Raw genomic sequence first — 22,429 nt, 5'->3', positions numbered from 1 at the left:
TTTTTTTTTTAATCAGGCCTACAGCTGCCATTTATGCCTGAAAGGAGCCGGATCAGGCTGCCAGATGATGAATGCAGCCTTACTAAAAAAATAAATAAATAAAAATTATATTATAATATAAATATATTAAAAATACATATACGAGGGGATGCTGAGAAGTTCCTGGCTTTGCCCCTTCCAGTTGGATTTGAAAAATCAAATTTGAATTTGGTACCATATGAAAGCTTGATATCTTGTTATGTAACTGTGCAAATATCAGATGTTTATAATTGTTATAAATATTTTTAATTTCAGGTAGAACCCGAGATAGCAGAGGCACAAGGAAGTTTCACATCTGGGAGTTACAGGCAGTCAGTTTTTGTTTCTCCAGGGAAAGAACATTCACACTGAGGACACTTTTTCCCCTAGTGTTTGTGACATCTCATTGTCAATGTCCTTTGCAGACTTTCCCTGGGGAAACAAAAACTTCATGACGGCCCATAACTCCACAGAGGTGAAACTTCCTTGTGATTCTGCCATCTCAGGTTCTGAAATCGAAAATAGTTATAACAAATTGTCAACATCTTATATTTGCACAGTTACATAAGATATGAAGCTTTCATATGGTACCAAATTCACTTTTTCAAAATCCATTTTTCAATTCCAACTGAAAGGGGGTAAAGCTAGGAACTTCTCAGCGTCCCCACATATACCCCAAAAAGGTATCAATAAAAACTAAAGTTCAACTCACAAGAGCCCTTGACAGAAAAATAAAACAAATTATGAGTGTCAGAATATGGCAAAAAAGCCAATTTATTTTAAATAAGTAATTTTAAATGTTAAAATTTAACAAAATTAAAACAAAAAACTACATAACATTTGGTATTGCCATATTTGTACTGACCCACAGAAGAAAGTTAATGTAAATGGTGAATGCCATTAAAAACTAAACAATGGCACATTTGTGTTTTTGCCTCCATCCTACCCTAATTTTTTTTTTTTTCAGTTTCTCTATTCATTATACAGTACATTAAATGGTGCCATTAAAAACACAGCTTGCCCCATCTAAAACAAGCACTGAGATGCTGAAGGAAAATTTTAAATTAGGGGTCTTGGAAGGCAAGGTTGAAGAAACAACCAGATACTGGTGTGACAGGAAGGGGTTAAGCCATGCAAATGTAATTTTATCACTCTGATATGCCAAATGCACAATAATTAAAAGGGGTTTTCAGGGTTTGCTACAGTTTTTAACATATATGACATGTAGATGCTTACCTCATGGACACCTTTCCTGTGATTTTATTTTATTTTTTTCAATTTAGACTCTCCTGACACATTTTCAATATGTAGACAAATAACTTTGGTTTGATTACATCTTGCATGTAGCACTTCCTGTTGCTGTATCCAAGCAAACTTATGATGATGTCTCTGTCACAGCTCCAGCATTGCCCCAGCTAGTTTATAGCTCCTCCAGTCCATCTAGTTACATAGACACACTCCTCGATCACTGTCCCTGTTGCTGCTTTGACATGTTCATGGATATAACATAAGAAGTAAGAAAGAGTTGCATGGCCATGTGACTATAGCCCAGAACGGAAGATAAATGCATTAAAAGATAAAAAATACATTACAAAATTACAGCTACCGTCAATTATTTTAAAGGGTATTGATGCAAACCAGAAAATACCTTTAAGTTTGGTTTTAGAGCTTCTGTTTATCATGGAATCCAGAACACAGTGTTGGATCTGTCAAACACCACAAGGCACTTACAGACACATTGTCTGACAATGAAGTTCATGAGGCCCTACAGGAAAAACACCATTCATGTCTTTCCTCTAAAATCTGAATAAATCTGTAACTTCGCCTCATACACAAATGTGAACCATAACTTAATTTGAAGTTCAAAATAGTTTTTAACATAATTTTTTGTTTTGCTTAAAAGGGATTCTCTGGGAATGATTTTAAAACAGCAACTAACAACCCGTCCTACAATGTGAGCAGGACTGGTTACCACCACTTGCAGAACTTACTAGGTGGGTAAGGGGGTGGGCCCACACTACACTGCTCTACAATAAATAGAGATGATGCAATCCTGCCTACGATATGCCATCATTGCTAAGCAGCCTGGCAAGTACGCTCACCACTGTATAGTATAAGCAAGTGCTAGAATTTAGTGTATAGTGAGGCCTGCCCTGCCCCCCCCCCCCCCCCCTCCCCATTACCCACCAGGCAGCTCTGCAAGTAGTGGCAACCATTCCTGCACATATTCTAAGACAGGTTGCTTGCTACCATTTTAAATTATTCCTGGAGAACCTCTTTGAAAAAAAGAATTAAGAAATGTTATAACATCTAAATTCCCAGGTCTAGTCACATACAATATATACAAGTTGAAGTACTACTTTGTGAATAATCCATTAACTCTCAAGGCTTTTTTTCTGTACAAGTGTCTGTTTTGAATTCTGCCACCAATTAATATAATGTACTACAAATTACGTTGATTTCTCCTGCCCTGCTGCAGAAGTCTCTTGTGGTACACTTTCTGCTAAGTTGTGTGCATGCTCTAGGAAAAGGTCCTTCAATACACTTAACTCTTTCGTCAATAGCTTTATTTTGGCCTCCAGCCTCTCATTCTCCTCTTTTAACTGATTGACCCGTTGTAGTGTATCTTGGGCTTTTTGCTTGCTTTTCAGTCTACTTTTCTTCACAGCCATATTGTTGCGTTCCCTTCGTAGGCGGTACTCCTCACTGCCACGATCCATCCTCTGTACTTTCTTGTTTTTACTTGGAGGAGTAGCTTTTCCACCTCCTTCTGGATTTAATGTTACAAGCTGGGGAGTTGGTGGACTACTCAGGTGTGAATTATTGAGACCATCATCTGAAGAAGATGGAGATATATTCATTTTCAAGTGTTGTGAATGCAAAAATGCTTGATAACCTGCAGTGAAATTACAGAATTTTCACAATTATCACTATATCAAGCAATATAATTTTTTTTTAAAGGCATTTATGTAATATCCTGCTTGTGTTATTCATATTACAATATTAACTGCATTACCATTTTAATAATGTTGTCTGGCATTTTTCTTTAAAGCCATCTTATACTTTAACCACCTCCCGACCGCCTAACGCACCGATGCGTCCGGGAGGTGGTTGATTTACTCCTCCTGGACGCATCGGCGCGTCATCTCGCGATAGCCGAGATTTCCTGTGAACGCGCGCACACAGGCGCGCTCACAGGTACAGAAGATAAGCCAGTGGATCTCCAGCCTGCCAGCGGCGATCGCTCGCTGGCAGGCTGGAGATGTGATTTTTTTAACCCCTAACAGGTATATTAGACGCTGTTTTGATAACAGCGTCTAATATACCTGCTACCTGGTCCTCTGGTGGTCCCTTTTGTTTGGATCGACCACCAGAGGACACAGGCAGCTCAGTAAAGTCGCACCAAACACCACACTACACTACACCCCCCCCTGTCGCTTATTAACCCTTTATGAACCACTGATCACCCCATATAGACTCCCTAATCACCCCCCTGTCATTGATCACCCCCCTGTAAGGCTCCATTCAGAGGTCCGTATGATTTTTACGGATCCACGGATCGGATCCGCAAAACGCATACGGACGTCTGAATGGAGCCTTACAGGGGGGTGATCAATGACAAGGGGGTGATCACGCATATTGACTTCCTGATCACTTCCCTGTCATTGATCACCCCCCTGTAAGGCTCCATTCAGAAGTCCGTATGTGTTTTGCGGATCCGATCCATGTATCAGTGGATCCGTAAAAATCATACGGACGTCTGAATGGAGCCTTACAGGGGGTTGATCAGGGAGTCTATATGGGTGATCACCCCCCTGTCATTGATCACCCCCCCTATAAGGCTCTTTTCAGACATTTTTTTGGCCCAAGTTAGCGGAAATTGATTTTTTTTTTTGTTTTTTATTACAAAGTCTCATATTCCACTAACTTGTGTCAAAAAATAAAATCTCACATGAACTCACCATACCCCTCACGGAATCCAAATGCGTAACATTTTTTTGACATTTATATTCCAGACTTCTTCTCACGCTTTAGGGCCCCTAAAATGCCAGGGCAGTATAAATACCCCACATGTGACCCCATTTTGGAAAGAAGACACCCAAAGGTATTCAATGAGGGGCATGGCGAGTTCATAGAAATTTTTTTTTGGGGCACAAGTTAGCGAAAATTGATTTTTTTATTTTTTTTTTCTCACAAACTTGTGCCCAAAAAAAAATTTTCTATGAACTCGCCATGCCCCTCATTGAATACCTTGGGGAGTCTTCTTTCCAAAATGGGGTCACATGTGGGGTATTTATACTGCCCTGGCTTTTTAGGGGCCCTAAAGCGTGAGAAGAAGTCTGGGATCCAAATGTCTAAAAATGCCCTCCTAAAAGGAATTTGGGCCACTTTGCGCATCTAGGCTGCAAAAAAGTGTCACACATCTGGTATCGCCGTACTCAGGAGAAGTTGGGGAATGTGTTTTGGGGTGTCATTTTACATATACCCATGCTGGGTGAGAAAAATATCTTGGTCAAATGCCAACTTTGTATAAAAAATTTGGAAAAGTTGTCTTTTGCCAAGATATTTCTCTCACCCAGCATGGTTATATGTAAAATGACACCCCAAAACACATTCCCCAACTTCTCCTGAGTACGTCGATACCAGATGTGTGACACTTTTTTGCAGCCAAGGTGGGCAAAGGGGCACATATTCCAAAGTGCATCTTTCGGATTTCGCAGGCCATTTTTTACACATTTTGATTGCAAAGTACTTCTCACACATTTGGGCCCCTAGAATGCCAGGGCAGTATAACTACCCCACAAGTGACCCCATTTTGGAAAGAAGACACCCCAAGGTATTCCGTGAGGGGCATGGCGAGTTCCTAGAATTTTTTATTTTTTGTCGCAAGTTAGTGGAATATGAGACTTTGTAAGAAAAAAAATAATAATAATCATCATTTTCCGCTAACTTGTGACAAAAAATAAAAAGTTCTATGAACTCACTATGCCCATCAGCGAATACCTTAGGGTGTCTACTTTCCGAAATGGGGTCATTTGTGGGGGTTTTCTACTGTTTGGGCATTGTAGAACCTCAGGAAACATGACAGGTGCTCAGAAAGTCAGAGATGCTTCAAAAAGCGGAAATTCACATTTTTGTACCATAGTTTGTAAACGCTATAACTTTTACCCAAACCATTATTTTTATTTTTTTGCCCAAACATTTTTTTTTAATCAAAGACATGTAGAACAATAAATTTAGCGAAAAATTTATATATGGATGTTGTTTTTTTTGTGCAAAATTTTACAGCTGAAAGTGAAAAATTTCATTTTTTTGCAAAAAAACCCGTTAAATTTCGATAAAAAAGTATAAATGTCAGCAGCAATGAAATACCACCAAATGAAAGCTCTATTAGTGAGAAGAAAAGGAGGTAAAATTCATTTTGGGTGGTAAGTTGCATGACCGAGCGATAAACTGTGAAAGTAGTGTAGTGCAGAAGTGTAAAAAGTGGCCTGGTCATGAAGGGGGTTTCAGCTAGCGGGGTTGAAGTGGTTAAAGGGGTTGTGCAAGAATGGGGGGGGCAACCTCTGTATGCGATGCTCCGCTGCGCTCTCTCAATGTCAACATCCAGTTTGACATTGCTGCAGCTAATAAGCCAATTACTGGTTGTGGTAGTGACCGTCTCCCCTTAGGTCATGACGAATGGTCACAACCGGATGTTGATATTGAGGGAGCCCATCTAAGTATTGCAGGCTGGGAGAAGGAGTGGAAAGGCAGCGAAGGGAAGTAATCCTCTGTTTACAAGTCTGGTAAGTGTGTCCTCAGGATAGGTCATCAGTATCTGACTGGAGGGGTCTAACGCCCAGGACCCCAGCTCATCAACGGTTTGAAAAGGCTATGGCGCTCACAGTAGCTCTGCGGATTTCTCTCAGCTTTTCCTAGGCCATCGGTCACATAGCCTAGGAGCAGCTCAGACCCACAGAAGTGAATGGGGCAGAACATGATAAGCACAGTTGGTACTGTTGGTAAGCCCTCACTGTCCTGGGTGTCAGCCCCCCACCGATCAGATACCGATGACCTATCCTGAGGACAGGTCGACAGTATTAAAGTCTTAGAAAATGCTTTTAAGCAAGAAGGCATTAAGAAGCATCAAAGTCATAAGGAAAAAATAATGACTTGCAGGGGTATTTTTTTGTTGTTGTCTTTATTCTTGTAACAATAAAAAACTACGTCTTCAAACTGGTTGGCATGTGTGAATCAAATGGGGGGGGGGGGGGGGGGATCAATTTTATTTCAAGGTTTTAACACCTTTGCTAACAGCCATGTGTAAACATGGCGCCTGCTCGCCCGTGCAGCGGGCGTCATGGCTGGCAGATCTCTGCTGTTTCACACAGCAGAGACCTGCAGCTACTTACTGTGACCGGCAATAATGCTGATCACAGTAATTAAAGGCTTTAGATGCCGTGATCAAGCGAGATCACAGTAGCTACATGCGCAAAAACCCTTAAGCTCGCCCTTCCGGGCCTCCTACAGATGCCCCATGTGGCCAATTCGGGCATCATCACCCTCGCTGAACACCATCACCCTCGCTGATGATGCTGAAAGTGTTCCTGCTGCAATTCTTATTTTGGCCACCAGATGGCAGGCCAGAATAAGAAATGAGCAAATGAGGGTTTAAATGTTAATTTAAAAATCCCTTATAGAACAAAATCAAAGATAAAAAAAAAAAAAATTTATTGGCTCATATGACCTTCAAAATGAGCACAAAAACAAAAAAAGTTACAAATATATAAAAAAAAAAAAAGTTTAAAATCACCCCCCTTTCCATATAATTAAAAAATGAATACCTAAATTACAAATATAAACACCCTGGGTATCATTGTGACCGAAAATGCCCGTGTTATTAAAAATATTTTTAAAAATTTCTAAATGGAAGGGGCAAAATGGCCAATTTGCCATTTGTTTATTGCTTCTCTTACATAAAAAAAAGTGAATAATATATGATCAAAAAATCATGCACACTCCAACATGGTATCAATTAAACCTACAGATTGTTCCGCAAAAAATGAGCCCCTAAACAGCTCAATAGACAGAAGTATAAAAAAAAAAAAAAAAAAAAGCTAATGGGGGTCAGAATATGGGGATTTTTTTATTATCAAAGTTTACATTTATTTTTACACTATTTAGAAAAAAATTAAAACCTATACATAATGGGGTATCATTGTAATTATACATTTTTCTGACAGTGGAGCTCAGGAGTCTGTGTGCTATAAACTGAGGGCTGTGCTGGGATTTGAGCCTGGCTGGAGGACTCAGGCACCTCTAATGCCTCATTCACACGTCAGTGTTTGGTCAGTGATTGTGAGCCAAAACCAGGTGCGGCTCTAAACACAGAACATGTGCAGATCTTTCCCTTATACCTTATGTCTGTGGAGGCTCCAATCCTGGTTTTGGCTCACAGTCACTGATGGAAATGACTGACCAAAACACTGACATGTGAATGAGGCATAAAGGCGAACAGAAGCCTATGGACTTGATGAGGCTGAATTGCTAACAGGATGTGAATTAACACCCAGGAGAAAAGGTGACTTTTGTTTATAAACTTTCCTTGTGTGTGAACAAACACCAAGCCACCTGCGTTTTGTGATACACCTTATCTACATTTTGTTTTACACCAAATGTGTGAATAAACACCACTGTTTGATTCAAGAACTTTGCCTCTATACTGCATCCGCTAGTCCTAACTACCATTAGCCACTCACCGTACACAAGTGGATACGGAGTAAAAGCAGGCCTAAATGTGGGAGAAGTGATGTTGTTAGGTAGCTAGCCTTTGACTAGAAAAAATTAAAAGGGTTGTCCGGGTTCAGGGCTGAACCTGGATATATAGTGGGATGCGAAAGTTTGGGCAACCTTGTTAACCACTTCAACCCCCCTAGCTGAAACACCCTTAATGACCAGGCCACATTTTACACTTCTGCACTACACTACTTTCACCGTTTATTGCTCGGTCACGCAACGTATTTTGCAAAAACAACGACATCCATATATACATTTTTCGCTAAATTTATTGTTCTACATGTCTTTGCTAAAAAAAAAAAATTGGGGGTAAAAAAAAAATGGTTTGGGTAAAAGTTATAGCGTTTATAAACTATGGTGCACAAATGTGAATTTCCGCTTTTTGGAAGCAGCCCTGACTCTGAGCACCTGTCATGTTTACTGAGGTTCTACAATGCCCAGACAGTACAAACACCCCACAAATGACCCCATTCCGGAAAGTAGACACCCTAAGGTATTCACTGATGGGCATAGTGAGTTCATAGAACTTCTTATTTTTTTTGTCACAAGTTAGCAGAAAATGATGATTTATTTTTTCTTTATTTTTTTCTTACAAAGTCTCATATTCCACTAACTTGCGACAAAAAATAAAGACTTCCATGAACTCACTATGCCCCTCACGGAATACCTTGGGGTGTCTTCTTTCCAAAATGGGGTCACTTGTGGGGTAGTTATACTGCCCTGGCATTTTAGGGGCCCAAATGCGTGCAAAGTAGTTTGAAATCAAAATCTGCAAAAAATGACCGGTGAAATCCGAAAGGTGCTCTTTGGAATGTGTGCCCCTTTGCCCACCTAGGCTGCAAAAAAGTGTCACACATCTGGGTATCGCCGTACTCAGGAGAAGTTGGGGAATGTGTTTTGGGGTGTCATTTTACATATACCCATGCTGGGTGAGAGAAATATCTTGGCAAAAGACAACGTTTCCCATTTTTTTTATACAAAGTTGGCATTTGACCAAGATATTAATCTCACCCAGCATGGGTATATGTAAAATGACACCCCAAAACACATTCCCCAACTTCTCCTGAGTACGGCGATACCACATGTGTGACACTTTTTTGCAGCCTAGATGCGCAAAGCGGCCCAAATTCCTTTTAGGAGGGCATTTTTAGACATTTGGATCCCAGACTTCCTCTCACGCTTTCGGGCCCCTAAAATGCCAGGGCAGTAAAAATACCCCATATGTGACCCCATTTTGGAAAGAAGACACCCCAAGGTATTCAATGAAGGGCATGGCAAGTTCATAGAATTTTTTTTTTTTTGGCACAAGTTAGCGGAAATTGATTTTTTTTTTGTATTTTCTCACAAAGTCTCCCTTTCCACTAACTTGGGACAAAAATTTCAATCTTTCATGGACTCAATATGCCCCTCACGGAATACCTTGGGGTGTCTTCTTTCTGAAATGGGGTCACATGTGGGGTATTTATACTGCTGTGGCATTTTAGGGGCCCTAAAGCGTGAGAAGAAGTCTGGAATATAAATGTCAAAAAAAATTTATGCATTTGGATTCCGTGAGGGGTATGGTGAGTTCATGTGAGATTTTATTTTTTGACACAAGTTAGTGGAATATGAGACTTTGTAAGAAAAGAAAAAAAATAAAAATATTAATTTCCGCAAACTTGGGCCCAAAAAAAAAAAAATGTCTGAATGGAGCCTTACAGGGGGGTGATCAATGACAGGGGGGTGATCAGGGAGTCTATATGGGTGATCACCCCCCTGTAAGGCTCCATTCAGATGTCCGTATGTATTTTGCGGATCCGATCCATGTATCCGTGGATCCGTAAAAATCATACGGACGTCTGAATGGAGCCTTACAGGGGGGTGATCAATGACAGGGGGGTGATCAGGGAGTCTATATGGGTGATCATCCCCCTGTCATTGATCACCCCCCTGTAAGGCTCCATTCAGACGTCCGTATGTGTTTTGCGGATCAGATCCGTGGATCAGTAAAAATCATACGGACGTCTGAATGGAGCCTTACAGGGGGGTGATCAATGACAGGGGGGTGATCAGGGAGTCTATATGGGTGATCACCCCCCTGTAAGACTCCATTCAGACGTCCGTATGTGTTTTGCGGATCCGATCCATGTATCCGTAAAAAAATCATACGGACGTCTGAATGGAGCCTTACAGGGGGGTGATCAAGGAGTCTATATGGGGTGATCAGGGGTTAATAAGTGACAGGGGGGGGGGGGGGGTGTAGTGTAGTGGTGTTTCGTGCTACTTATTACTGAGCTGCCTGTGTCCTCTGGTGGTCGATCCAAGCAAAAAGGGACCACCAGAGGACCAGGTAGCAGGTATATTAGACGCTGTTCAAAATAGCGTCTATTATACCTGTTAGGGGTTAAAAAAATTAATAATCGCATCTCCAGCCCTGCCAGCGAACGATCGCCGCTGGCAGGCTGGAGATCCACTCGCTTACCTTCCGTGCCTGTGCGCGCGCGTTCACAGGAAATCCAGGAAATCTCGCCTCTCGCGAGATGACGCACGGATGCGTCCAGGAGGAATGAATCGACCGCCTCCAGGACACATCCATGCGTTAGGCGGTCTGGAGGCGGTTAATAGTCATGATTTTCCTGTATAAATCGTTGGTTGTTAAGATAAAAAAATGTCAGTTAAATATATCATATAGGAGACACACACAGTGATATTTGAGAAGTGAAATAAAGTTTATTGGATTTACAGAAAGTGTGCTATAATTGTTTCTTTTTAAATCAGATCATTTTTTATTGAACATTTTACAATGTAACTACACGTTTTATCATATTACGTACAAGGATGACATAGAGACATGCTGTCCATATGGCTAATAACGAAAAGGATGCCAAGCTATGTGTAGTAAACAAATTACAATCCAACCCCCCCATGCTATAATTGTTTAAACAAAATTAGGCAGGTGCATAAATTTGGGTACCACAAAAAAAGAAATGAAATCAATATTTAGTAGATCCTCCTTTTGCAGAAATTACAGCCTCTAAACGCTTCCTGTAGGTTCCAATGAGAGTCTGGATTCTGGTTGAAGGTATTTTGGACCATTCCTCTTTACAAAACATTTTTAGTTAATTCAGGTTTGAAGGCTTTAAGTCACACCACAGATTTTCAATTATATTCAGGTCTGGGGACTGAGATGGCCATTCCAGAATGTTGTACTTGGTCCTCTGCATAAATGCCTTAGTGGATTTTGAGCAGTGTTTAGGGTCGTTGTCTTGTTGAAAGATCCGGCGCAGCTTCAGCTTTGTCACTGATTCCTGGACATTGGTCTCCAGAATCTGCTGATACTGAGTGAAATCCATGCATCCCTCAACTTTGCCAAGATTCCCAGTCCCTGCACTGGCCACACAGCATGATGGAACCACCACCATATTTTACTGTAGGTAGCAGGTGTTTTTCTTGGAATGCTGTGTTTTTTCCTCCATGCATAACGCCCCTTGTTATGGCCAAATAACTAAATTTTAGTTTTATCAGTCCATAGCACCTTATTCCAAAATGAAGCTAGCTTGTCCAAATGTGCTTTAGCCGACCTCAAGCGGCACTTTTTGTGCTGTGGGAGGAGAAAAGGCTTCCTCTGCATCACTCTCGCATACAGCATCTCCTTGTGTAAAGTGCGCGGAATGGTTAAATGATGCACAGTGACTCCATTTGCAGCAAGATGATGTTGTAGGTATTTGGTGCTGGTCTGTGGGTTGACTGACTGTTCTCACCATTTGTCGCTTCTGTCTATGCAAGATTTTTCTTGGTCTGCCACTTGGAGCCTTAACTTGAACTGAGCCTGTGGTCTTCCATTTCCTCAATATGTTCCTAACTGTGGAAACAGCTGAAATCTCAGAGACAGCTTTCTGTATCCTTCCCCTATACCATGCTGGTGAACAATCTGTGTCGTCAGGTCATTTGAGAGTTGTTTTGAGAACCCCATGTTGCTACTCTTCAGAGAAAATTAAAAAAAGAGGAGGGAAACTTACAATTGACCCCCTTAAATACTCTTTCTCATAATTGGATTCACGTGTGTATGTAGGTCAGGGGTCACTGAGCTTACCAAGCCATTTGAGTTCCAATAATTACTTCTAAAGGTTTTGGAATCAATAAAATGACAACAGTGCCCAAATTTATGCACCTGCCTAATTTTGTTTAAACAATTATAGCACACTTTCTGTAAATCCAATAAACTTCATTTCACTTCTCAAATATCACAGTGTGCGTCTCCTATGTGATCTATTTAACTGACATTTTTTATCGTAACAACCAACGATTTATACAGGAAAATCATGACGATTAACAAGGTTGCCCAAACTTTCGCATCCCACTGCAAGCACCTCTCCCTTACCATATAGGAGTGGAGATTCAGAGTATTTCCTTTCTCCGATGCTCCCCTTGCTTTGCGCTGCATCGTGCAGGGCAAAATCTGTTTATTGTGAGCCGTTGACTAACCAGGCTTCATAACACCATGCTAGGCAGAGACTTCCGCCTAGCAGAGAGCCCGGTGACGTGACCATCACAAATGGTTGTATAGCGCTGTTTTGGGCGGTTTTAGAGGCAGGTATTAGCGATTCCAACTTCTAAAACCACCTAGAACAGCACTATACACCGCCCATTTGTGTCGGTGACATCACCGGGCTCCCTGCTAGGCATTAGTCTCTGCCTAGAATACCGATGTGAATCCTGGTACGTCTCTTCATAGGCCATATGACGACATCACCATACATCGGTCACATGGCCTAGTTGCAGCTCAGCTTGGAAAGCTGATTGGCTCACCAGAGCTCCATTGAGCATGGTGGCTCCCTAAAACAGGATAGGTCATCATTCTCAAGACCTGGATAAGCCCTTTAACCCCTTCAGAACCCTGCCATATTTCACCAGGCTGTTTTTTGGAGATTTTACATTTGTCACTTTATGTGGCAATAACTTTGGAATGCTTTTATTATCCAAGCCATTCTGAGATTGTTTTCTCGTGACACATATTTACCTCTATCAAGAAGTACATTCTGTCAATATTTTTCATTTAAAAAAAAGATCCCAAATTTACCCCAAAAAAAGAATTTGGAAAAACTTTTCAAATTTCAATTTCTCTGCTTTTAAAACAGATAGTGAGTGATACCTCATAATAGTTATTACTTTACATTTCCCATATGTCTACTTTATGTCTGGATCATTTTGTGAATGCCATTTTATTTTTGGGGACATTAGAAGGCTTTGAAGTTTAGAAGTAAATCTTAAAAATGTTCAAAACCCACTTTAGTCTACTTTCACACTGGTGTTTCTGGGTCCGCTTGTGAGATCTGTTTCAGGGATCTCACAAGCGGCCCAAAACGGATCAGTTTAGCCCCAATGCATTCTGAATGGATAAGGATCCATTCAGAATGCATCAGCCTCCATTCCGCTCTGGAGGCGGACACCAAAACACTGCTTGCAGCGGATCAGTCCTCACTTACAATGTAAGTCAATGGGGACGGATCAGTTTTCACTGACACAATATGGTGCAATTTAAAACCGATTCGCCTCCCATTGACTTTCAGTGTAAGTCAAAACGGATCAGTTTGCATTATCATGAACAAAAAATGGTAATTCAAACGGATCCGTTCTGAACAGATACAAGCGTTTGCATTATCGGTGCGGATCAGTCTGTGCAGATACAAGACGGATCCGCACCTAACGCAGGTGTGAAAGTAGCCTTAAGGACCAGTTCAGTTATAAAGTCACTGTGGGGCTTACATAATAGAAACCACCCATAAATGACCCATTTTATAAGCTACACCCCTCGAGGTATTCAAAACAGATTTTACAAACTTTGTTAACCCTTTATGTGTTCCACAAGAATTAAAGGAAAATGTAAATGAAATTTCACTATCAGTTTTCCATTTTAATCTTTTTCCCCCGTAACAAAGCAAGGGTTAACAGCCAAACAAAACTCAATATTTACTATCCTGATTCTGTAGTTTATAGAAACACCCCATTTGTGATCGCAAACTGCTGTACGGGCACACGGCAGCGCACAGAAGGAAAGGAGCGCCATATGGTTTTTTGGGAGGCAGATTTCACTGGGATAATTTTTAAGAGGGCCCTTCACCAGTTTTTACCTTATAAAAATCATACCTCACACTGTAGCCCATGTTCCCTAGATGTCATATCGCTAATTTTTCTCACGATATGCTCCTCCGTTGCGCTGCTGTGCCCCTCGTTCTGTTTAGGCGCCCTGTATGCTAATTAATAGCATTGGAACATGGAGGAGTAGACATCAGCTTTTATCATTGGGATTCTCTATCTGGCTGTGGCACTGTCCAATCACAGTGGAGCACATAACATCCAGAGAGAAGGTTTTTTCTCAATGGCTGTGACGCACTCCGCTGTGTTTGGACAGCGCCACAGCCAGATAGAAGACGCCCAATGAGAAAAGCTGATGTCTCCTCCTCACTGTCCCAATGCTATTAATTAGCATACAGGGTGCCTAAACAGAACGGAGGGGCACAGCGGCGCAACGGAGAAGCAGATCATACATTTTTTTTTTTTACAAATTAGCGAGAGGGTACATATGATTTTTGGTTGCTCCATATTACACTTTTTGTGAGGCAGGGTAACAAAAAATAGCTGTTTTGGCACAGTTTTTATGTGCTATTTTTATAGACCAGGTTGTTACGGATGTGACAATACCAAATATGACTATTTGAGGTTTTTTGTCAGTTTTACATAAAGCATTTTTGAAAAAAATTGTTTATTTTTTAGTGTCTCCATATTCTGAAAGCCTTCGTTTTTCATTTTTTGGGCAACTGTCTTATGTAGGGGCTCATTTTTTTCGGCTTGAGATCACGGTTAGATTGCTACTATTTTCGGGTGCGTACGACTTTTTGATAGCTTGGTATTACAATTTTTGTTATGTATGGGGACAAAGAAAATGGCTTTTTTTTTTTACAGGGGTTAGGTCATGTGATATTTTTATACAGCAGATCGTTACGGATGTGGCAATACCCAAAATTTTGTTTGCGTCTCCATATTCTGAGAGCCATACATTTGTTATTTTTTTTCCCCGATTGTTTTATGTAGGGGCTCATTTTTTGCGGGATGAGGGGACGGTTTGATTGGTACTATTTTGGGGTGGCCTATGCCTTTTTTGATTGCTTGGTGTTGCACTTTGTGATGTAAGGTGAGAAAAAAAAAAAAAAAAAACATTTTAGCAGTTTTTATTTTATTTTTTCTACAGTTTTTTTTTTTTGTTCAACTCTGCAGACTTCAACTTCAGACTTCGACTTCAACTTCTGGGGTCTGATCCCCTCTGCAATGCATTACAATACATTCTGTATTGTAATGTATTGACTGTCAGCTTGTATGCCGACAGCCTGACTGAGACCCAGGCTAAAGGGCTGGATCTCACAGGCTTCCTTAGAAGGCAAGCCACGATGCCTATGGAAGGCATTGGGCTGCCTTCTCTGCCATCGGGTCCCTGTCACTGCAGCGTGGGGACCGATGGAGATGCAGAGGGCACCTGTATCCTCCCCAAACCTGCTGCATGCTGCGGTTAGCTTTGAACGCGGTACACAAGAGGCTAATATGCCGGCATCTGTGTTTTTACCGATGTCAGCATATGCAGCAGGAGCCCGGCTGTCGGTAACTGCCATGTCCGTGCTGCTGATCGGGAGGGCGCAGCTTCTGCACCCACCCAGCCTGCTGTACATGTACATGGTCTTTAAGGGGCATTAAAATTAACAGACTCAATATTTTCTTTGAACACATTTTTCCATACTTAAGATTTCAACACAGGGTATGGGAAGGGGATGGTAAGCTACAAGGGTTGTTTAGGTTGCCAGGGGCTAAAGCCAGGCAGACCCTGTCCACACATTCCATCATAACCTGCTCTGTCCTGACATGAGGCTATCATGCTCTTTCTTCTAATCGGATTGGATCATTGTACTATACCATAAACATTTCATTGGCTTTGTTTGTCTTTACGTATATAACACTGAGAAAGGGGATACCCAGACTCTATTGTACACCACCTCTGTGCATGCTTGTTGTCTTCCGATAAATTGCTTGATCCTTGACAACATTCATTTTTATTAGAAGAAGCTACTGTAACAGTGGTTTTCTGATTATATAAAAGGTACCCTCTTATCCACAGGATACGCGATAACTGTCAGATCGGTGGGGGTCCTACCACTGGGAGCCATTCATTACTGATCACATCGGTGCTCAGTTTTCAGCACAACGTTTTTGGTTATTTTTACTGTAGGACTATTTTCCGTTACTAAATTTTTATCTTAAATTTTTTTCTTTTAATTTTTACTTCCTCCTAAAATTTTATTTGATATTACAAGCCCCTTCACGTGTAACAGCACAATATCCACAGCCCTTTGAATAAATTAAATTACACATGTTGAATACCATTCTCCAATAAAAAAAATGGCTCATTTGTCCCAAAGAGTGTATTTAGCTGAGGATGCGTACACCATTATTACCTCTGATAGCGATACAGCCAGTGAGAAGAGGATGCCACATTCCTCTATTCATCTTCCTCATCATCCACTGATGAGGGACCCTCAAGAAGGCACAGCAGGACCACAGCTGAGGCAGCCCTCTGAAGTGATCTATAAAAAAAAAAAAAAAAAAACACACACACACACACCTTCTCTTTTTAACCTCTTAAGGACACATGACGTACCGGTACGTCATGATGTCCTGGTACTTAAGGACACATGACGTACCGGTACGTCATGAATGGTTCCGATCACCGCCGCTCGGCGGGCGGTGATCGGAACCCGGTGCCTGCTCAAATCATTGAGCAGGCACCTGGGGCAAATGCGCCGGGGGGTCCTGTGACCCCCCCATGTCGGTGATCGCAGAAAACCGCAGGTCAATTCAGACCTGCGGTTTTCTGCGTTTCCGGGTTATTCGGGTCTCTGAAGACCCGATAACCCGGAACAGGATGGTGATGGTGGTGTGATTTCACTCCACCAATCACCATCCAGCGATCCTGAGTGGTGATGGTGACATCACCACTCAGGATCGCTTTCTGATTGGTCAGTGGGCGGTCCGGCGGCAGATTCAAAAGAGGCAGGCGCTCCTCTCCTCCTCCATTTGTGTTCCGGAGCCGGAGGAGAGAGGAGCTGCCTGCACGTGTCTGCTGCCGCTGCCTGCACCCGATCTGTGCCCCCAGGACCCGATCTCTGCCACCAGCACCCCCCCATCAGGTACATAGGGAAAGTTTGGGTTAGGCAGGGAAAAAAAGGGAAAGTTAGTTTTTTTACTTTTCATTGCATCACCCTAGTTAGGGTGTCTGGGGTCCACAGCACAGCTGTGTGACCCTAGACCCCCCAGGGGTGCTGCCACTTGCCCCCCCCCCTCCCCCACTTTTTTGGGGTGCAGGATTTTTTTTTTTGTGTGTACGCTGACTGTGGCCGGCACTCTTAGTGTCCGGCCACTGTTAGCGCATCGCACACCCCACCGCTGATCAACTTCGGACGGTTGATCAGCGGTTTTGAATATTTTTTTCCACATTTTTTTAGTCATTTTTTTTTTTTTTTTTTTTTTTTTTTTTTTAGTTTTAGGGTGAGTTCGTGAACACCCGTGCCCCCACACACACGCACACAAAATAAAGAGTTACACACACGCACATATACACGCAGACACACACTCCCCTATGGCCCGCCGGACGTTCTCGGCCGAGGAGGCATACGCCCAGCTTGCCTCCGAATCCGAGAGTCCCAGTGAGGATGAGGATGACCCCACATTCCTGTTGTCATCCGCATCCTCCTCATCATCTAGCAATGATGATGAGCCCCCAAGGCGGCGGAGACGCCGCCAGGCGGAGCAAGGGGACCGCCATGTTAGGGACCCTGTGGCCCAGCCTAGTACGAGCAGCTCTGGGGCTCGTACTGGTTTCCCGGCCCACCAGTTAAATCCACCGGAGCACCCTGCCGGTGAATTTGTCTGGTGTAGCCCAGAGCTACAGTTCGTCGCTCAACACCCGGGCTCCTTTTTGGCCAGGCCCGGTGGCTGGACGCCGGTCAGTGCAGCCGAAATGAGGACATTTTGGGGCCTCGTGCTGCATATGGGCCTGGTCAAGAAACCCAGTGTCAGGCTGTACTGGAGTGGGGACGTCCTATACCAGACCCCACTTTACAGTACGGCCATGACACGCTCCCGGTTTGAGGCCACCCGGAAATGTCTGCATTATTCCGATAATGCAGCATGTCCCCCCCGAGGTGATCCTGCCCATGACCGTCTGTACAAGATACGGCCGGTCATCGATCACTTTGGGGCCAAATTCATGGAGGCCTATGTACCTGGAAGAGAGGTCGCGGTTGATGAGTCTCTCATTGCGTTCAAGGGGAGACTCATTTTCCGCCAGTATGTGCCCACCAAGCGGGCGAGGTATGGTGTGAAGCTATACAAAATTTGTGAGAGTACCTCAGGGTACACTTACAAATTTCGTATATACGAGGGGCGAGATTCCCGGATTCAACCCCCAGAATGTCCCCCCACTCTGGGTGTTACCGGGAAACTTGTGTGGGACCTTATGTTCCCACTGCTGGATAAGGGTTACCACCTTTACGTGGATAACTTTTATACCAGTATCCCCTTGTTCCAGTCCCTTGCCGCCAGATCCACGTTCGCTTGTGGGACCGTGCGGAAAAATCAACGCGGCCTCCCTGCCCTCCCCCTCCAGGTACCTATCCCCAGGGGTGAGACCCGTGCCCTTACCACTGGAAACCTGTTGCTGGTCAGGTATAAGGACAAGAGGGATGTCCTTATGCTGTCCACAATTCATGGTAACGGCATCACCCCTGTCCCTGTGCGAGGTACCGCGGCAACGGTCCTCAAGCCCGATTGTATCGTCGCCTACAATCGTTATATGGGAGGAGTTGATCTCTCTGATCAAGTCCTCAAGCCATATAACGCCATGCGCAAAACCCGGGCATGGTACAAAAAAGTTGCGGTCTACTTGGTGCAGGTTGCCATGTACAACTCTTTTGTACTATCCCGAAGCGCTGGCAGCACAGGGACATTCCTCCAGTTCTATGAGGCAGTCCTCAAGGCCCTGATCTTTTCGGACCGGGAAAGAGCAGGCCGGAGTACCTCGGGAACTGTAGGCGCCCGGATCGTCCCTGGCCAACACTTTCCAGGTGTGGTCCCCCATACTGGAAAGAAGGGACGAACCCAAAAAAGGTGCAGAGTGTGTCACAGGAGGGGGATACGGAAGGACACCACAACTCAATGTGACACGTGCCCCGATCATCCGGGCCTCTGCATTATTGGTTGCTTCAGGGAGTATCACACTTCCATGGAGTACTAAATTTATATCCCAATTTAGGACTGACATGGGATAAAAAAAAAAATGGTTCTCAGACGAGACACCCAAAAAAACTAAAATAATTTATTAAAAGTATACATATTAGGTATCGCCGCGTCGGTAACAATCTCCTCTATAAAAATACCCCATGATCCAACCCCCCCAGATTAACACGGTCCAAAAAAAAAAAAAAAAAAAAAAGTGCAAAAAAAGATTTTTTTTTGTCACCAAACATAACAAAAAATTTAATAGCAAGCGATCAAAAAGTCATATAGCCCCCAAAATAGTGCCAGAAAAACCGTCCGCTCGTCCCGCAAAAAATGAGCCCCCACATAAGATAATCAGATAAAAAATAAATAAAAAAAATGACACCTAGACTTTAGAGATACCAAAAAAATGTTTGGGTATCAAAAAGGATAATATAGTCAAAAACCTAAATAATTATAAAAAAAAGTAGACTTATTAGGTATCGCCGCGTCCGTAAGAATCTCCTCTATAAAAATATCCCATGACCCAACCCCCCAGATTAACACGGTTAAAAAAAAAATATGAAAACGGTGCCAAAAACTCCATTTTTGGCACTTTTTCATTTCAATCCGTTTTTTTCGGTAACAAAACAAGGGTTAACAACCAAACAAAAGTTAATATTTATTACCCTGATACTGCAGTTTACAGAAATGCCATATTTGTGGTCGTAAACTGCTGTATCAGTAAAAGGGAGGCCGCAAAAGGAAAGGACCGACATGGTTTCTGGAAGGCCGATTTTGATGGCCTTTTTTATTGACACCATGTCCCTTTTGAAGCCCCCCTGATGCCCCCCTAGAGTAAAAACTCCCTAAAAGTGACCCCATCTAAGAAACTACACCCCTCAAGGTATTCAAAACTGATTATACAAACTTTATTAACCCTTTAGGTGTTCCTCAACAGTTAATGGCAAATGGAGATGAAATTTCAGAATCTCAATTTTTGGTAACCTTGCCTCACAAAAATGTAATATAGAGCAACCAAAAATCATATGTACCCTAAAAATAGTCCCCCAAATAATGCCACCTTATCCCATAGTTTCCAAAATGGGGTCACTTTTAGGGAGTTTCTACTCCAGGGGTGCATCAGGGGGGTTGAAACAGGACACGGTGTAAATAAACCGGTCCATAAAAATCAGCCCTCCAAAAACCAAACGGCGCACCTTTCACTCTACACCCCGCTGTGTGGCCGTACAGTAGTTTACGGCCACATATTGGGTGTTTCTGTAAACGGCAGAGTCAGGGCAATAGAGATACAGTCTTGTTTGGCTGTTAACCCTTGCTTTGTTAGTGGAAAAAATGGGTTAAAATGGAAAATTAGACAAAAAAATCTAATTCTCAAATTTCATCCCCATTTGTCAATAACTCTTGCGCAACACCTAAAGGGTTAACGACGTATATAAAATCAGTTTTGAATACCTTGAGGGGTGTACTTTCTTAGATGGGGTCACTTTTAGGGAGTTTCTACTCCAGGGGTGCATCAGGGGGGTTGAAACAGGACACGGTGTAAATAAACCGGTCCATAAAAATCAGCCTTCCAAAAACCAAACGGCGCACCTTTCACTCTACACCCCGCTAAAGGGTTAACGACGTATGTAAAATCAGTTTTGAATACCTTGAGGGGTGTAGTTTCTTAGATGGGGTCATTTTTGGGAGGTTTCTATTATCTAAGCCTCACAATATGACTTCAAACCTGAACTGGTCCATAAAAAGTGGGATTTTGAAGATTTCTGAAAAATTTCAAAATTTGCTTCTAAACTTCTAAGCCTTGTAACATCCCCAAAAAATAAAATATCATTCCCAAAATGCTACAAACATGAAGTAGACATATGGGGAATGTAAAGTCATCACAATTTTTGGGGGTATTACTATGTATTACAGAAGTAGAGAAACTGAAACTTTGAAATTTGCTAATTTTTGCAATTTTGGGGTAAATTGGGTATTATTTTGTGCAAAAAAAATAATTTTTTTGACTTCATTTTACCACTGTCATGAAGTACAATATGTGACGAAAAAACAATCTCAGAATGGCCTGGATAAGTCAAAGCGTTTTAAAGTTATGTGCACTTAAAGTGACAGTGGTCAGATTTGCAAAAAATGGCCTGGTCCTTAAGGTGAAATAAGGCTGTGTCCCTATGGGGTTAAGAATGAGAAAGGCCAGACTCCAGTCTGACGTTTGAGACCGTATTCTCTCCTACTGCATTATAGTGTGATATGGTAAAGCCACAGGAGAGAAAAGGAGATAAGACTAGGATTGTCAAAAGTGCACAAATACTGGGGGTTGAGATTCCGAAGTTGGATATGGTATTTAAGGAAAGATTGCATAAGAGAACATGTGGTCTAATCAAGGATTCAACCCAACCAAGGCCATGGTATGTTTGACTTGTTGCATGGTAGGAGATACCCTTAAGGGTAGGCCATCAGTATCAATATCTCCAAAAACCTTTAAATGCTTTCCATCAGGGAAGATATTGAAAGGACATCTCTTTCTGCCCAACAGAATATTTGTTCTGCAATATTTGTTCCTGAAATATAGGCCTTCTTGTTCCTCCCTGATGTTTAAGACTGTTACATTGTCTGAGAGGATTTTCAGATGTTGTCCATTGTCTGAGAGGATTGCCTTTCTTTAGGGATACTAGCACTGCCTTTAGCTCCCTGAAGTTCAAGGATTTTCCTGCTATTGCCCGTAGTGAACTGCCCTAAAAATAGGTCTCTTGTTTGGGCACCCCATCCCTTCTTGCTGGCATCAGTGCAGATTACTATATAAAGGGGTTGGATTCCAAGGAACTCCTTTCTTAAAGTACTTTGGTTGTATACACCATATTAGGATTTCTTTGTTGTTGCCATCACAGATATGTTCCTTTTTAGGGAATGGTGGTTTCAGTTCCAATTTTATAATATTGTCCCCTGTAACAGTGTGGAGTGAAACTGGACCCATGGAATCATTGGGATGCATTAGGTCATGGGCCCCAGTATACTCATTGCTTCCCTTAAGGAACATATTTTCTTTCTCCTGAAACGTTTTTATATTTTATACCATCATCTCCTGTTTGGTGGCTGGGAGGAAAAACATCAGTTTTTCCGAGTCCAGTAGAGTACCTAGAAAAACGTTCTTTGTATTGGGGAGTAAATCCAATTTCCCATAGTTGATGATCCATCCTAAATAGGGATAGTACAGACAGACAGTGTCATCTGCAAGTAGATCTGTAGACAATATTCTGAATCTGCCGTTAGTAAGAAATCGTTCTAATATGGTACTATCGTTAGGTTCTTCAATAGGGAGTTATTTCCACTA

At 42.3% G+C, this 22,429-nt stretch overlaps 1 protein-coding gene across 4 annotated transcripts in view; it reads right to left on the bottom strand.

Moving 5' to 3' along the window:
• Window positions 1-1,262: 1,262 nt before the first annotated feature.
• Window positions 1,263-22,429, bottom strand: part of CEBPG (CCAAT enhancer binding protein gamma) — a 97,685-nt gene continuing 76,518 nt past the window's right edge. For all 4 annotated transcript variants that reach the window (XM_044302248.1, XM_044302249.1, XM_044302247.1 and 1 more), the window contains one exon: window positions 1,263-2,914. In XM_044302248.1, the coding sequence (XP_044158183.1) occupies window positions 2,469-2,879 (411 nt within the window). In that variant the 5' untranslated portion in view covers window positions 2,880-2,914 and the 3' untranslated portion in view covers window positions 1,263-2,468. The remainder of the gene's footprint in view (window positions 2,915-22,429) is intronic.

This window comes from Bufo gargarizans, chromosome 7 (assembly GCF_014858855.1).
Source record: "Bufo gargarizans isolate SCDJY-AF-19 chromosome 7, ASM1485885v1, whole genome shotgun sequence".
In the NCBI taxonomy this organism is placed as follows: Eukaryota; Metazoa; Chordata; class Amphibia; order Anura; family Bufonidae; genus Bufo; species Bufo gargarizans.
Note: the sequence above shows the minus strand (reverse complement) of the source record. Positions and strands in the feature narration are given on the sequence as shown.